General features: G+C 38.8%; 2 protein-coding genes across 14 annotated transcripts in view; one reads left to right on the top strand and one right to left on the bottom strand.

The window, feature by feature from the left end:
- FRY (FRY microtubule binding protein) overlaps positions 1–15,296 on the bottom strand; it is a 428,782-nt gene that overhangs the window by 8,636 nt on the left and 404,850 nt on the right. For 5 of the 9 annotated variants that reach the window (XM_072719962.1, XM_025996751.2, XM_072719961.1 and 2 more), the window contains 2 exons: positions 6,463–6,480; positions 4,540–4,650 (listed from right to left, as the gene is read on the bottom strand). In XM_072719962.1, coding sequence (XP_072576063.1) covers positions 4,540–4,650; positions 6,463–6,480 — 129 coding nt within the window. The remainder of the gene's footprint in view (positions 1–4,539; positions 4,651–6,462; positions 6,481–15,296) is intronic. The other 4 variants (XM_025996753.2, XM_072719964.1, XM_025996755.2 and 1 more) reach the window with 1 other exon arrangement.
- The window catches only part of ZAR1L (zygote arrest 1 like), a 156,063-nt gene that overhangs the window by 45,050 nt on the left and 95,717 nt on the right, over positions 1–15,296 (top strand). The window lies entirely within an intron of this gene.

Below are 15,296 nucleotides of genomic sequence, written 5' to 3'. Positions count from 1 at the left end.
GTAAGGAGGACATTAAACCATTACTATTTGCAGATGACATGATACTATACATAGAAAACTCTAAAGACTCCACCAAAAAACTGTTAGAACTAATAAATGAATTCAGTAAAGTTTCAGGATACAAAATCAATATACAGAAATCTGTTACATTTCTGTACCCTACTTAATAGCGAACTATCAGAGAAATTAAGAAAAACAATCCTATTTACAATTCCATAAAAAAGAATAGAATACCTAGGAATAAACTTGAGGACTTAAAAGATCTGCACTCTGATAGCTATAAGACAGTGATGAAAGAAACTGAAGAAGAAAAAAAAACAAAAACACAAACAAAAACCTGAAGATGACACAAATGGAAAGATATACCACGCTCATGAACTGGAAGGATTAATATTTAAAAAATGTCAGTACTACTCAAAGCAATCTACAGCTTCAGTGCAATTCCTGTCAAAATGGCATTTTTCGTAAAACTGGAACAAATAATCCCAAGATTTGTGTGGAGCCAAAGAGCCCCAATAGCCAAAGCAATTGTGAGAGAGAACAACAAAGCTGGAGGCATCCCAACCCCAGAGTTCAAACTATACTAAAAAGCTAAAATAGTAACCAAAAACAGTATGGTAAAGAAACAAAAAGATGCATAGATGCTTGCAACAGAAGAGAGGGCCTAGAAATAAACCCATACTTCCATAGTCAATTAATTGACAAGGCACAAGTATATAATGGAGAAGTAAAAATCATTTAACTAAATGGTGTTGGAAAAATTGGACTACTTTCTTATACCATGTAAAAAAATAAATGGATTAAAAATTTACATGTAAGACCTGAAATCATAAAAACCCTAAAAGAAAACATAGGCAGTAAACTCAGTTTTTGCAAAGGAAACCATCAAAAAATGAAAAAGTAACCTATTAAATGGGAGAAGAGATTTGTAAATGATGTATCTGATAAAGGGTTAATCTCCAAAATACGTAAAGACTCATACAATCTGATAAAAAAAAAAAGTGGGCAGAGGACCTTATAACCAAGTTGTCAAAGAAGATATACAGATGGCCAATAGTTCAATGAAAAGATGCTCAACATCACTGTTAGGGAAAATGCAAATTGAAATGAGATACCTCACACCAGTCAGAATGGCTAATATAAAAAAGACAAGAAATAACAAGGCTGGCAAGGATGTAGAGAAAGGAAGCCCCTGTGCACTGTTGGTGGGGATGTACAAACAGTATGGAGGTCCCTCAAAAAAATTAAAAACAGAACTACTATGTGAAATCACTTATTCCACTACTGGGCATTTACCCAAAGGAAACAAAGACGCTAATTTGAGGAGATATATTGCAAGATTATTTACGATAGCCAAGATATGGAAGCAACCCAAGAATCTGTTAGTAGGTGAATGGATAAAGAAGATGTGGTGTACACACACGCACACTCTGGATAATTACACAGCCATAAGAAGAATGAGATTTGCCTTTGTGACAACTTGGGTGGACCTAGAGGGTATAATGCTAAGTGAAGTATGTCAGGCGGAAAAGGACAAATATTATATAATATCACTTATATGTGGAATCTAAAAAACAAAAGTAATAAACAGAAAATCAGATTCAAATATAGGGAATAAATTTGCAGTTGCCAGAGGGGAGGAAAGTTGGGGTATGGGTGAAAGATGTGAAGGGGGTTAAGAGGTACAAAGTTCCAGTTATAAAGTCATAGGCATGGAAAGTACAAGCATATAGAGTAAATAATACTATAATAGCTTTGATGACATACGGTAGCTACAGTTATTGGGGTAGCATTCCCTAATGTATAGAAATGTTGAATCACTACATTATAGGCCTAAAACGAATATTGTATGTCAAGTGTAATATTAAATTTAATATTAAAAAAGATTCATTAAAAAAGATTAGAGAATTTTATATCATTTTTAAGTTTGAAAGTCAATATCTTAATTGCTTTTAAGCTAGGGATGTTTTATATATTGTGTGTATGTGTGTGTAGCATTTAAAACTTACCTAGATTTAAAACAAGGAAAAATTCACTTTAAATTTACTAGATTTAAATAATTATACATAATGTATATACACATGGTATGGACATATAATTTATTACTCTAAAGTGAAACGTGTATTGCTTTTTAAATATGGGAAATGACAGGAGTTACATTTGCATGTGTGTTATTTTTTGAGCAGAGATGGACTAGAAGGTTCATATTAACATTTGCTAGAATAGCAAACTTTATCTTGACAACATGTCCTATCACTTGTATCAACTGTGTTCTTTCATCTAATAATTTGTAAGTCTGTGGAGGAAGCCTGGCTTGTGAAGAGGTCTTCATACCCCTCCCTTGAAATTGGCATTTAAAAGTATACTTAGAAACTACAGTCATTTCCTTTTTATCAAACCGAGTGAGAATATGGTAAGAAGGCTGTCATTTGTGTTTCCTCCTCTCCCCTCCTCTGACATAAGGTTTCTGGAGCTCCAACCTCACCCTAGCACTCTTGCTAGGATGGTGTCACGGACTCCTGGCTGGTCACAGATGACTGGCACATCTGCACCTTTAGTCCACATTTCTCTTCTGACCTCAGCTCCTCACATTTAACTGCCTGCAAGATGGCATTAAAACCTGGGCATGTCTAGTAGGCAGATTCAGTCCCTGAGCAACATGCATGGATATGCAGTGGCCTCAGTCGTCCTTTATCACCATGTCAGCTGTGGTACCACGTGTCACCTGGTCCATCTGAGATACAACCTGAACATCGCCCTCGACTCTTCCTCCTACTTCATTCCTCAGTTTCATTGACCTTTTGTGCTAAATAATCTCTCACATTTTCTGTCCCCTCTCCACATCTAGCACTTCTGTCCTGGTTAAAACCCTCATCCTTGTCTGAGCTATTTCAGCAGCATCGTGACTAGTCTCCTGTCTCCAGCCTACTTGTCATCAAATCCACCCTCCACATCCCTGCTAAAAATCTAACTAAAACATTCCCAAGCACAGTATCTTCCATCATCTAATCCTTACCTATCTCTTGTGTCTGATTCTGGTACTCCTTTTTGGTTTCCTTTTTTTTAAAATTTTATTATTATTATTATTTATTTATGATAGAGAGAGAGAGAGAGAGAGAGAGAGAGAGAGGCAGAGACACAGGCAGAGGGAGAAGCAGGCTCCATGCACCGGGAGCCCGATGTGGGATTCGATCCCGGGTCTCCAGGATCGCGCCCTGGGCCAAAGGCACGTGCCGAACCGCTGTGCCACCCAGGGATCCCCCTTTTTGGTTTCCATTTCATATTCTAGCAATACTATATTGCTTCTTTTGGGAACCACTGGACTGCTCAGTTAAGCATCCTACTCTTGGTTTCAGCTCAGGGCATGATCTCAGGGTCATGAGATTGAACCTGGGCAGTTCTGTGCTGCATGGGTAGTCTGCTTCTCTTTCCCTCTACCCCTTGACCTGCTTGTGTGTGCACTCTCCCTTTCTAAAATAAATAATTAAAAAAATAAATTGCTTATACTCCTCTTTACCACTTTATGCTCATGCTGCAGCTGCTTAATTGAACATTCTTCCTAGCCTCACTTCATCTAACTTCAACTCATTCTTTTTTTTAAATTTAAATTCAATTACCTAACATATAGTAAGTACATCATTAGTTTAAGATGTAGTTTTCAATAATTCATCAGTTGTGTATAACACCCAGTGTTCATCACACTCATTCTTTAAGAATATGCTCAGGTGTGATTTTCTCCAGAGAGCATTCTTATTTCATCCTCTTCACTTCCAGTGAATTACATGCTTGACATCTGTACTCCCATAATATCCAGTGTACACCACCATTATTTCACTTACTGTGTTGCAATAGTAGTTCTTCACTTCTAGGAAAATTTTGGCTTACTTGGAAGTAGTATGTTTGTTACTTTTTTTAATTTAGAGAGAAAGAGAACCAGCAGGGGTGGGGGAGGGGCAGAGGGAGAAGCAGACTCCCCACTGAGCAGGGAGCCTGATCCAAGGCTGGATCCCAAAACCCTGGGATTATGACCTGAGCCAAACGCAGACACTTAACCAATTGAGCCACCCAGGCACCCCTGTTACTTTACTTTTAAAAATATTAAAGCATCCTAATGCTAAGCAGGACAGGAGAACTGAAGAGAATCAAATGCCATATAGATATTTCCTTCTTATCTGAATGTAAGGGCAAGTATGAAAAGGTAAATAAATATAAAGAAGAAAAACCATAACACAAGAAACTCTTTCAAATAAGGATGTCTGGAATCCGGGCCAGGATCAGAGTGGGACAAATGAGGCACTTTCAGAATGGTCCTCCAAATTTTGTGCCTAGGCTAGTCACTTGCTTTACCCTACCTAGTCCTAGCACACCCAGATGAGGATAGAAGGAAAGATAATACATATATAAGTCTTGTGTTTGAGCACATCAATTATATGGAAATAAAATGACTTGGACAGTTATAAATGGGATGGGGGGAGAGAGAACAAAAGGAAAGGAATGATTTCCATGGTAGGACTTGGGGTCAGGAGGTGTGTGGCTCACCTCTGGCATGGAGCTGACTTCGTGCACCTGGCCGATGAGCTTACAGTAGGATTGAAAAAGCAGCAGCAGCTGGAAGTGCAGTTTATATAATCTCTGACACAGTTCCAATTGCTAAAGAGAGAGTGTGCATGGGAAGAAACCGTTATTAAGGATCATTCTTGTATAACAAGTGAAACCTTGGTGGAGAAAAACATTTTTTTTTAAATCAAGGAAACATAGCTAGCTGTTATATTCCAGATGAAACAGAACAACAAAACCCAGTCAATAAATACCAGTGAGAAATTCACAGTATAATAGAGAATAGTTCCTGGAAGATGACTAGTTAGGAGTAGTAGCTGTAAAGGGACCCAGTAAATTACCAAATTTCCATTATACTTGCCAATTACATATCTACAAGTTATAGCTGTGGTCATCTTAATTGCGGTTATCTTAGTTTTTATAAGATAACACTGTTTTAAAAAGCAAAAAAAATATTAAAAGTATATTTGAAAGGCAAAACCTTAAGTAATTCTAGGTGTCAAATTTAATAATTCAGCAATTTGGAAGGTTACTCCATGTGATAATTTTGGCTGCCATTTAGAGGGCAGATACTCATTGCAAAATCTGTAAACACAACAGTCCTATGGTCCTCTAAGGTGTATCAGTTTTAGTGACAATGCTTCTACTCAGTGCTCAGTAAATATTTGTTGAATTACAAGATAAAAAGGGGCTACATATACCTACAAAAAGGAGAAATTAAGGGAACATTCAAAATTTTCTATGGAAAGAACATAAAGGAGTCATACAAAATGTCCTTGAGCCCTATAGATACCTCTTGAATTTAAAATGTTTTCATTATATGGCTTGTGTATATGGAGGGAAAAGTAAATCTTAACTCCAACACCAATGATCATACTACTCTCTGAGCTGTTATCTGCTTGTAGTGGCCTCTATATGTTGCCTGTTTTACTCCAAGAATGAGTTAGCTCCTAGGTGGTGGATAGAAAAGAGCAGCCTTCACAAGTAGAATATCCTGGCTCAGCAGTCACCATTGAAAGTGGGTTAAATATGTGGCTTCAACTAAACATGTCACTGTTCTGTTTTCAAACATGGTTAAGTAAGGATAAATAGGGCCTTTCTTTTGCTAATGGGCTATAAAGAACTCAGCTCAATATTAAGAGCTACTGAGGTCACTTAAAATTGTTCCGCCAAATCAGTTTAGGGAGAGAAATTACAAGAACTTAGGTTAGGCATTAGGAAGAATATCCTATTATTATAATCTTATTAGAAGAATCTTATTAGAATTTTGATCCTTATTATTAAAAATCACCAAAGTCCATGCTAAGGCTATCCTGAATGAAGTTTTCTTTCTCTTTTCCTTTCTCTGGCCCTGGAGGAAAAATAACCATTCTAGATTTAGATTTAGATTTATTTGATCTCTTAATACTGATACTGAACGTAAGTTTAAAGAAGTAGCTACACTCATTAGTTAACCCAAACTAGATCTTTGGTTGTTTTTGCAAAGCATTTTGTTCTTTTGATCATTTAAACCTTTATAGAAATCTTTTAAAATCTGGTATAAAAGATAGCTGCCAGAGACTTGAAGATAAATAAAGTATTGTTTAAAAACATAATGTTACCTCCACAACTTAGGGGGAAACCTAGCTATGAAAAATGTGACCTTTGTTAAGTGTCTGATAAGGCTGGTTATTGTTGAAAATATCCCAGACAGTATGAGAGTTCATAGTAACTTAAGTTTCTTACATTGGGACAAAAGCAGCCCCCAATGCTACTAATTCCCTGCACATCTCAGTCTACCAAATAAAATAAAATGAAATGCAAAGGGGAGAACATGCTAAGAGATATAACAGTAACCATAAAAATAAGATTTGTTATGGGTCCATGCCTAAAATGGACAAAGAGTATGAAAGAAAGTTAACTTACTGCAAGAGATTCCATTTGCTACACAGCAAGCATGGCACAGGAAACAAAGGAAAGGAAAGAAAGTACAGGGTCAGTGTAATGCATGCAACGAAAAGCATGGCCCTCTTCCAAGAGCAGAACTGTCAGCAGTATTAGCATTGCTTGCCCAAACTTGATAAATGGTTGCACGTCTTGTACCCATTCAACATGCACAGCGGTCCAGTTAAAAAGAAGCTTGAATGGGAAACATGTCACTGAAAAATATAATTTGTAATCTTTTAGATTCTCTGATTAGTTGGTTTACATTTTGTCAGTATGGGAGACCAGAAGTCAAAACTTTTATTGCTTGAAGATATTAGTGTTTAACTGAATAATATGTGAAAGGAGTAAAACTGTGAGGAGACCAGCTGAGTGATCTGAAAGAACTGTAGCTCAAACTAACTATACTATTGCTACCTGTTAAGGCGGAGTCTTTAATCTCTTTGGCTTCATATCTGCTAAACTATGACTATCCAAATTAACATATATAATTAACAATCTATGTGGCATTTTCTTCAGAGTCACATTGCCTTTCCCCTTAAGAATATTTCATAGGGCTGTGAGATATAGTCATTTCAAAGGATCTTGTCTCAAGTGTGAGATAAGAGAAGTAATTTTCTTGTATTTCATTTTTAATAATTTCCTCAATTTCTAAAAATAATCTAGAACTAGAGGGTAGTTTAGAATAACATAAAGCTGTAACTGAGCGATGTTCGATTATGGCTTCTATTTATTGGAGTCATCGTATCATAACCATAGACTTGGCTTTAAGGAAAGTGTGGGTGTGTGGGAAGATGATCAGAATCTGACGGAATATTAAAAAAAAATCAACTTGGCCCTTCCTAATTATGGGTCAATATATCTGGTTCTGGATTTGCAAAATATTTAAAGACATCTCCAATTCAGTTTCTAATCCTTGATAGGAAAAAACACTTATTTTAAAGCTCTTTCTAAAAAAAAAAATCTCTGGCTTATTATCAGTTTAATGTATTACACTTAATATAAGGTACAGTACACACACAAAACTCTTAAATGATTAGTATCTTCAAGCATGAAGCCTCACCACTAGTGACCTCCCCCCCAATCCCTCCCCCTGTCCTCCAAGGGTCTCTTTCTGGCCTCACCTGTTACTAATATCACATGAGTTGGGCACACTGATGACTATTCTGCTTTTTGAGTAGTTTTTTGGACCTTGGCCATAAAAATCTTTCATAGGTTTCAAAGCTAAATATGTGAAAGCCTGTGATGTAGATAACACAGTCTGCAGTATTTACTATTTTCAAGAAAACTTTATGCTGGGGCAGCCCCGGTGGCTCAGCGGTTTAGCGCCTGCCTTTGGCCCAGGGTGTGATCCTGGAGACCTGGGATCAAGTCCCACATCGGGCTCCCTGCATGGTGCCTGCTTCTCCCTCTGCCCACCTCTCTGTGCCTCTTATGAATAAATAAATAAAATCTTAAAAAGAAAACTTTATGCTTTGATGTTTTTATAACCAAACCTTAAGTACTGAAAAAACTGCTATTTTTCTGTTTTCCAAAACATGGCTGTAATCCAAGAAGTTCATCAGATCAGTTAAAGCAGAATGTCCTCTGTTCAATAAAGGCAAATGAGACTTTTTGACTCCAGCTTGGTGCTGAGGAATTTCATTGTCAACGAATTCCTCCCACTCAGTTCTCAAGGCACAAAACTGTATTTCTTGGGTGATGGCCAACTTGACGCACACCAGTTTTCTGTATTCTTAAACGCTCCTTTTTAGGTAGGTTGGTGCAAGCTGCCTTGATCTTTATTATCTCAGAATCCTTCCTAGGCCACAGGCTGGGGTCTTGTCTGCATTTAGAACTTCCAAAAAGATAGCGAAAAATGCCCTTTGTGGGGGGCGTATTATGGAATATGTTAAAACCTTTTATCCCTCCTGTACTGTTTTCCGTATCCAAGTTTTAAGAATAATCCCTTCATAAGTCTTTTTTAAAAATTTTAAAAAGATTTTATTTATTCACTCATGAGAGTCACAGGGAGAGAGAGACAGGCAGAGACACAGGCAGAGGGAGAAGCAGGCTCCACTCAGGGAGCCTGACACGGGACTTGATTGCAGGTCTCCAGGATCACAACCTGGGCTGAAGGCGGCGCTAAACTGCTGAGCCACCCGGGCTGCCCCCTTCATAAGTCTTTATGAATGTATTTATGTTTTGGTGACTTAAGATTCTTTTGAAAATGTCATGGTAATGTCATCATTTTATTTGGTCAGAAGGATTTTCTTCAAGCCTTGTTCCTGTACTGCTAATATAACTTTATTTATAAATTGGGTTTAAAGGCATGTTTTCTCAGAATGAGAAAAAAAATATCAAGAAATAAAGACATTAAGAAATGATAATAGAGGGTAGCTCAAAAGCCCAGAATAATCTAATTTTTGTTCATTAACAGTATCATAGCCATTCTTGTTTTTCTGTATGCTGCTTTGAAATGAGTTCTATGCTTATGACGTAGACAGGTAAAAAATCGGAGAAATTTTTACCATGACAGAAGCTATAATGTACTGTAATAGCTATTATTTTCATCATATTTAATCTCTGAAAGCCATTGGTTTAAACGGGATCAAATTTAGACAACCTAGCCTGATGCTGCAGCTTCCTTACCCAATAATACATAGATGCGTCTCATCTCTTTAAGTAGGTATAAACTGCCTGTTGCTAGTATCACCTGAGTCTGGCACACTGATGACTATTATATTATGTTTGCTGAGTAGTTTTTTTAGACTTTGGCCATGGATATCTTTCAAAGCTTTGAAAGACAAATACCTTTAAGCCTATGATACAGATTACACAGCCTGAGGTATTTACTATTTTTAAGAAAACTTTAAATTCATCAGACACTTTCTTTTAATCAGTGCAGGGAAGAGGATTCCTTACACAAGAGTAATTGACTCTATCTGGAGGATGATGTTTAATGGGTTATAGTTCAACTGCAGAAACTGTAACTTGTCTTGTTCAATTTGTATAAGAACAGAGGTTGCAGGCTTCTTGTCCATTGATTATGCAGGGATAGGAAGGACCTAACTGAGAGGGATAGTGTCCAAAAAGACCTACTAATTAGAATGATGATTTGAATATAAGATGAAATGTAGTAGGGCTAAATGGAAATTATTACACTTGAATCTGAAGAGTCAAATGTTCAAGTTGTCCTCAGAAATACCTGCTGAATTAGGAGTGTGCCAACTAAAATAACATAATGAGTGAAATGGAAACAGCTCCAGCTTTGCCAGGGCCAGCTCTGCAGGACCCAGGAGGTGAGCCATATTCAGTAGTTACAGGGCTAAGACTCATGGTGCCATCCTAAGCACCTGGAGCTGGGGTTCTCTCCAACCCATATTTCTGTTAACTTAAACTACCTAGTGGTAGCCACTCTAGATGAATTCCACAGGAAGTGGAAACCCAAATTCTTAATCAGAAGTGCTGTTTTAGGTCATGAATAGTTTTGTTCCTGCGCTTGTGCAGGCTGAGAAAACATGGGTAAAGCGGTTTCTGCAGATCATACTCCTTGTCTTATGTTCTAGTCAGTGTATGCTGTGTGTTATTCTAGGAGAATGGCTATTACAATCACCCGGAAGCCTAAATCATTTACTAATCATGCCTGTCTTTTAAAACAAGCCTTCCCTCAAAAATTCTTCCCAAGTATTAGAAACACTATTTTTAAGAAACTGTTTTGTACATACACTGAGAATTCTTGAAAGTACACCCGAGTAAGCAGGTTGAGCAGACAGGCACTTGCTTGCATCTTGTATACATGGAGATGTTTCTCACACAGGCAAAGGAATAACACTCTCAAGCAGATGCAAATGGGTGGGCCATTTTTCTTGAAACATACAGCCCTGTCTATCTGGCTTCCCCATTTAGAGGCCTTAAGTACAGAGATACATTTTTCTATTATAAGGAAAACAGCAGTCCAATCATGATGATTGGCACCCAGCTCTTGCCTTCAGGGTTAGGAATTCAATGTGCAGCGGTAAATGGTGGACAGCAGACCAGAGGGGCAAGCTCGCAGCTGCACTGTAAGAAGGCAGGCCCCATGTCGCTGGCTCTTCTTTTTCAGAAATGGCATACTGTTGTGAGTGTATTGTGTGAGCGATTTTAATTTTAACTTTTGTTAAGTTTTTTTCTCATTTAACTTTTAATGTGTCTCAGAATTGTATGACAGATTTTTTGGTCAAGTTGTTTCCATTAAAAAGTACCGATTTAAAAAACTAATAAAACTGCTATACACACACAGCCATACACACACACACACAAAGACAAATGGTCCATAAAACATTCTCCTTTCCTTCTGAAGGTTTTATGATGCATTGTTATCATTAACCAGCTATTAAATTTAAATTGCCAATTGACACAAAAAGTTCTGAGACCATTCTTCCACCACTGATTAAGATTGGGGATAATATTCATAAATGAATATGAATATGAAGGCCTTCTGCTTGGCCTTGCCAGCTCCAGCTGCCTTCTTGTCCACTGCTTTGATGACACCCACAGCAACCATCTGTCTCATGTCACCAACAGCAAAACAGCCCAGAGGAGGATAGTCAAACTCTCAACAAACACAGGCTTGCCGAGAACCATATCAACAATGGCAGCATCACCAGATTTCAAGAACTTGGGCCCATCTTCCAGCTTTTTTCCAGAAGGAAGATCTATCTTCTTCCTTAGCTCAGCAAATGTGCAAGCTATGTGAGCTGTGTGACAATCCAGCACAGGTGCATATCCAGCATTGATTTGGCCTGGATGGTTCAGGATAACGACATGAGCCATGAAACTGGCTGCTGCCATTGGTGGGTCATTTTTGCTGTCACCAGTCACATTGCCACGATGAACATCTTTGACATATGTTCTTGACATTAGAGCATACACTGTCCCCAGGAAGAGCCTCACTCAAAGCTTCATGGTGCATTTCAACAAACTTCACTTCAATTGTAACACTGACTGGAGCAAAGGTGACCACCATGCTAGGTTTAAGAACACCAGTCTCCAGGTGACCCATAGGGACAGTACCAATAACCACCAATTTTGTAGATGTCCAGGAGATGCAGATGCAAGGACTTGTCAGTTGGTGGACAAGTTGGTGGCAGAATGCAATCCGGAGCTTCAAGCAGTGTGATTCCACTGGCAATCCCATTTTTACGGGTGACTTTCCATCCTTTGAATCAAGGCATGTTAGCACTTGGCTCCGGCATGTTGTCACCATTCCAACCAGAAATTGGCACATATGCTGCTGTGTTGGGGTTGTGGCCAATTTTCTTAATGTAGGTGCTATATTCCTTAACGATTTCCTTATATCTCTTCTGGCTGTGGGGTGGCTCAGTGGAATCCAATTTGTTAACACCAACAATTAGTTGTTTTTCACCTAGGGTGTGAGCCAGAAGGGCATGCCACAGGTCTGCCCATTCTTGGGGAAACCTGCTTCAAATTCACTAACACCAGCAGCAACGATCAGGACAGCCAGTCAGCCTGAGATGTTCCTGTAATCATGTTTTTGATAAAGTCTTTGTGTCCTGGGGCATCAGTGATGGTCACACGATACTTGCTGGTCTTGAATTTCCACAGGGAGATATCAGTGGTAATACCATGTTCATGTTCAGCTTCAGTTTATCCAAGACACAGGCATACTTGAAGGAGCCCTTTCCCATCTCAGCTGCCTCCTTCTCAAATTTTTCGATAGTTCTTTTGTTGATCGCATCACATTTGTAGATCACACGACCAGTAGTGATAGACTTTTCCGAATCTACATGTCCAGTGACAATGATGTTGATGGGAGTCTTCTCCTTTCCCATTTTGGTTCAGGTTTAATGGTGGTTTTCACAACAACTGTGTTTTGGCAGGAAACCCGTTGCTAGTGATTTTAATTTTTAAATATCAGGCCAATTAAGAAAATATCATACAAGCATAATAAAACATGTCTGTGAATGGGGTTACAAGTGTCCAGATCACCTGTGTAACCTTTCTACATTATTTTGATGTCTGCAACTTCACGTTAAGAATAAAAGAGAAACTGGACAAGAAATATTCCACACCTAGCAAGGAGTTATACTCTCTTCTACAAACTATTCCACAGTGACTTCTCACTTATGCCACCTGTTTGGAATGACCAGAAATCAGCTTGTGGCAAGGACCAGATGGCGCTAGGTAGGGCTTGAGAGTGGGAAGACTCCATACACCTATGTGTACACTCTCTCCATTCTGGCAGACTGACCTAAGATCTCAAGAATTTACTTTGCTAAGTTCAGTAAACCAAGTACTAATCCTTTCCTAAAGTACACATTTCTCTGAAACAGAAACACTTGTGTAACAATCATTGGCATGGTTATTCCGCAATCTACATTCAGACAATGATTCTGTGAATCGTAAGGTCACTTTTCATCCCCATTCCATTTGTTTCCATGCAAAGGATGCTCAGAGTAACTGACAACTTCAAAGTGTTCCAGAAAACAGGGAACCTGACTAAACAAAAGAGTTGGAGAGAATCACTTGAGGATAAACTGTGCTCTGAGGTCAAACACTTGTTGGGTTTTACTTTGGGAGAGAAACAAATAGGTAGCTCTAATTGGCAAAATAATACCTGCCAACTCTGGACATAAGATCATTGTTTCATTGGAGTGACATCATCATCCATGGTCAAGGCCCATCTTTAGTATTGTGTAAAGATTTCCCCCTCATTTGCCCTCATAGCCCATTTTTAGCCTTGAATGTTATTTGTGACGGGAACACAATTGTCTTTGTCTCTACAGTCCCCACTGCGCCCAGCCAGACCTCACATTTAGCAGTGGTTTAGGTAAGGTGGGTGGGATTAGAGAATGTGAGGTTTAAGCTGCATGCCCAGTGGCCAAATTACTTCCAAAGTCTACTAACAAAACAGAATTTAACGGGGTATCCCAGTGATTTAAAGAAATCACCCAGCCTTGCCTGATTTACCCTCTCTGAAAGATGGTATACAATTTGCTTTCCAGGCCAGCTTCAACCTCAGAATTGTCATATACAAAGGGCCAAAAGCATCTTCTTCAGGACATCTGTTCATTGTCTGAGTTCTCTGGTCATCAGTGTGTCCATGAGCCATGCAGGGGAACTGTAATGCACTGAGCTAATGCCAGTAATGGGAAGAGAGCAAGGTTGGTTTTGCAAAAATGCTGGACACATCAGACTTAAAATTTGGCCTTCTGTTGACCTTTTCCTAACAAGCCCACTCTCTGCCCTGCTGGGTGTTTTATGCAGGTTCCTTAAACCATACAGACATTTAGATGGATGCTGGATATTCTCCTCTAGCTGTTTTCTATGTGTATGTTTTTACCTTTAAACTAAGTTAGAGTAAGTTTGCCCTCTGGGAGAGGGGAGAACCTGGCCTGGAGTGGTAGCCTCTTAGCTTCAACTTTCTTATCTGGGAAAACCATTCCAAGGATTGCTGTAAAAGATCAAATGAGATTATATATGTACGGTGCTTGAAAACTATTAGTTTCTTCTTTCCATGTTTGTATTCTCAAGGCTATATTATAACGCTAACAGAGTTGCCACGTAGAGATACTTGAGTGAAGAAATGAAGTCTAAAAACAAAAGGGATGAGAAGAAACAAGACTACAACATAGATGCACAGAAAGGGTGGGATGAAGAGGAAATGAAAAATAAAAAACTAGCAAGAAGTGAAAAGGTTAAGCAAAAACAACAGAAATCTTTCGTGGAGGGACATGGAGAAGGAACAGGTGGGGCGGGGAGGAGCAACTGAACAAAAGAAACCCGCAAAAATAAACTATAAGCACAACAGAGACACATACTTGAAAACTGGAATGTTTGGGAAATAGGATAATTTTTTTTAAATTTTTATTTATTTATGGTAGTCACAGAGAGAGAGAGAGAGAGGCAGAGACACAGGCGGAGGGAGAAGCAGGCTCCATGCACCGGGAGCCGGATGTGGGACTCGGAGCTGGATGTGGGACTTGATCCCGGGTCTCCAGGATCGCGCCCTGGGCCAAAGGCAGGCACCAAACAGCTGCGCCACCCAGGGATCCCAGAAATAGGATAATTTAACTGGAAGTCCTGAGTGTGTAGATTTCACCAGGAAGCTATACACAAATGAACAAATAAATAAGATTTTTTTAAACCCTTGTCCTAAAAATCTGATGTATTAATGCATTTTCCTGACTGAGACTTGATTATAGAGAATATAAAAGAATTAGATGATTGAGGGTAAATGTTTAGGTAACTATTTTTATATTCCATGAGACAAATAATACCATGAGCTGGACTAGGTTTTTGCTACTTGTAAGTCATAACTTGGTAACTTTTCTCTGGAATGAATTTATTTTAATAGCGGAGAATGGTGGAGGGAAGATTAGGCCTGGAATCAGGAGGCATGGGTCCTACTGGGTAGCTAAAAAAAATCTGTAACATAGCTGGTGTGTGTGTGTGTATGTGTGCATGTGTGTGTATACACACACACATAAATTATATATACGTATATAATGCATACTGTATTTGCCATATTGCTTCTGGAGTATGCTCATGGCACAGGTTATTCAGTGAAAATCAGTCACAAGTCATTTGAGGCAGCACATCACAGATGCATACACAGGGACTGATGGAAAGGCTAGAGTCTGTTGTAGTTTGAATGGCACATTCTGCTACGCTTACGGGATACAGCTCATGTGACGTCATAAAACCCATATTTAAGAAATATAATGTAGATAAACCATTTGGTATGTACATTTGTCTGTTTCCAGAAGTTGTGGCCAGTCCATGTTTTTGCCTGTCACCTATCAACCATGAAGCTTTGGAGAAGTCAGGCTTGG

This window comes from Vulpes vulpes, chromosome 9 (genome assembly GCF_048418805.1).
Source record: "Vulpes vulpes isolate BD-2025 chromosome 9, VulVul3, whole genome shotgun sequence".
Classification (NCBI taxonomy): Eukaryota; Metazoa; Chordata; class Mammalia; order Carnivora; family Canidae; genus Vulpes; species Vulpes vulpes.
This window is presented reverse-complemented; position numbering and strand designations above follow the sequence as displayed.